This window comes from Bombina bombina, chromosome 1, assembly GCF_027579735.1.
Source record: "Bombina bombina isolate aBomBom1 chromosome 1, aBomBom1.pri, whole genome shotgun sequence".
NCBI classification, from domain to species: domain Eukaryota; kingdom Metazoa; phylum Chordata; class Amphibia; order Anura; family Bombinatoridae; genus Bombina; species Bombina bombina.
Genome location: NC_069499.1, coordinates 1,103,996,472 through 1,103,999,092, shown reverse-complemented (window position 1 = coordinate 1,103,999,092; position 2,621 = coordinate 1,103,996,472). Strand labels below are relative to the sequence as shown.

Here is a 2,621-nt window from a genome sequence, read left to right as displayed (position 1 = left end):
CGGACACCTTACAACCTTATTGGTAAACATGAGCATGACTAGCATAGGGAGGTATGAATATCAAAATCTCCCCCATAACTATTTGAATATTTTAACATAAAAATAGACTTTAAGAAACTGTCAAGAAGCATTTAGTCAAAGCAAAATATGAACTTATGAGCTCTAGATCTGTAGATACAAAGTGAGAGTTTGCACAGAATAGGAAAAAGGGAAGTAGACTTGGCATCTGATGGAATGTCAAATCACTGTATGCAACAAGATGCCCTCTATAATACAGATAGTGGGTGTTGTATGCTTTGTGCGTAAAATAGGTGGTACAGCTGTCTTTATCTGAATCTTTTTGTTTTCCATTAAAAGTGAGTCAGTCACAGAAAGATCTCATGGGGTGGATTCCTGGATATGATACAATGACCTGTTGCAGACACACTGTGAATAAAAGTTGTGCTTTCTACGTGGGAACTAAATGAAAAATAAGGAGAGCTGTGTGTAGTGCTTGATAAACACTACATACCTAGGTATTAGGCTTTATGTTTCAGTGTCAAAAAGACCACGAAGCACATATTATTTAGGTGCTTATTTCTGTCTTGTTGGAAAAATAATTAGAATTCTGGGACAAAGTCTGATCCAAGTAACAAAGCGGGTGCAACCATGGAACTCAGTGCAAAGCCCCTCCCCCAATCCCAAACAGATGTCAGTGACTACTTACTAGTGACTGTGATCCGATTGGTACCCTGGTCTCCTCCATACCATGTAACTCAGTGCAAACCCCCTCCCGATCCCAAACAGATGTCAGTGACTACTTACTGACTGATCCGATCGGTACCCTGGTAGTCTCCTCCTCCGGACCTTGACAACGACGCGGAGTATGCCTAAGCCTGAGTTTACACAGCCTGACACTGTACTCTGCAGAACTCAGCACTCATTGCAGCACACAGCTATATGTATATGTGTATATATATATACAGTATATATATGTGTGTGTGTGTGTATGTATAGATATATATTTATATGTGTGTGTATGTATGTGTATATATATATATACACACATACACATATGTACAGTATGTATGCATTTATATTTTGAATTCTGATCCTTTTAATCAGTGTTTAACTTTCTGTATTTACCTCTGTTTTTTAAGTGCCTGCTTACCTAATGGGTTTTTTCATACATCACTTGGTGGCTGTATTCATTCACAGAGCATAAATCCCTCATGAACTACAATATTGTATGTTGTAATAAAGTTGAATCACTTGAATAATATTCAGATAAAGCAGACAGAGAACATTTAAACAAATGTGTGACCTATTAAAGCAACATTAAGATAATGAAACTGTTCATCCAGTAATAACTCTCCCTTATTATTTATAGGATTACTCCTGCAACTGTAACTCCCAGCCTGTCACCTCCTGCTTCTCCAGACCATCCCGGTCTCATCTGCGTCAAGCCCACATCAGCTGCCTTCTCCATCCTGACACAGCTCTCGCAGAGGATAAAGCAGGTTCTTCCTGCAACTGAGGAAATCTTAACCATCACTTGTTTTCACATGGGCTCCAAATCGTCTCACAGGAGCCATTGCAATGCAATATTTACAGAGCGATGACATACTTTAACCCTTTCACTGTCCATTGCTTTAAAACTTTTGCTATGGTAGTGAAAGGGTTGCAGTTTAATGACACCATGACTTAACAGTAGATCCAAAAAGTCAGTAAGAAATGATTAGGGGCTAACCAAGGAACGCAGTACAAATCGCCTCACTGCAATGATTGCACTGGGATCTGAAAAGGGTGCCATTTTTGATGCAACCCTTATACACATTTGTATACATACTATAATCTTCACTTGGTGGCACAGACCTTATTTACAACTTTGCTGGGTCCTAATAGTAGCACTTAATCCTTTTGATATTGTGTGTAACTGTAGAGTAATAACTACTTTAATATAAATGCATATACACAGCGAGTTTTCAAAGTGCAGCTTTGTATATGTATTTATGGAGAGTGCAATTAACCACTTTGCGGCCGGGTGTGCTGTCTTATAATTTTCCATGTCACTTATCTTTGCTTTGTTTGGTCTTAACTGGACGTCTCCTTTATTTGGTTCCTTCTCTGTTCTATCCAAACCTTAAAATGGAGTCATTCCTTTTATTTTTGTAAGTCTTTTTAATGTTGTCTAGATGCCTTAAACTGCCTTGTGTTTTTCAGTTTATTCTTCGCCTGCACAAACTATACAGCCCCCCCCCCCCCCCCCGGCTGCAAATGTGGATTTATAAGTTAAATATTGTTTGTCAATTCTCTAGTGGCAGAATGTGTAATTGAGGAATCTGACACTAATATGTTTATATCTGTTAATATGACTGCTTTTATTTATTTAGTAGTGAAAAAAACCCAGTGAGCATAGGTTTCAAAAAAGAAAAAAAAACTGTAATAATATTAGAATGGCAGACATACGTTTCCTTCATTTCCTGTCTATAAAATGTACTAGCAGGTTTTGTTTCTAGGCAGAAATATACTGATGCCATAGGGGATGGAGGGTAGCTGGTCCCTGATTGGCTGATGGATAATGTCTTTGATTTAAATGGAAATAACTCTGGGAGCAAGAAGAGGAAATCTGTGCTCTAATT

At 38.2% G+C, this 2,621-nt stretch overlaps 1 protein-coding gene across 1 annotated transcript in view; it reads left to right on the top strand.

Moving 5' to 3' along the window:
• The window catches only part of SOGA1 (suppressor of glucose, autophagy associated 1), a 188,729-nt gene extending 186,495 nt beyond the window's left edge, over positions 1-2,234 (top strand). Inside the window, exon 15 of the mRNA XM_053697193.1 lies at positions 1,370-2,234. Within this exon, the coding sequence (XP_053553168.1) occupies positions 1,370-1,516 (147 nt within the window). The 3' untranslated portion in view covers positions 1,517-2,234. The remainder of the gene's footprint in view (positions 1-1,369) is intronic.
• Positions 2,235-2,621: the final 387 nt, after the last annotated feature.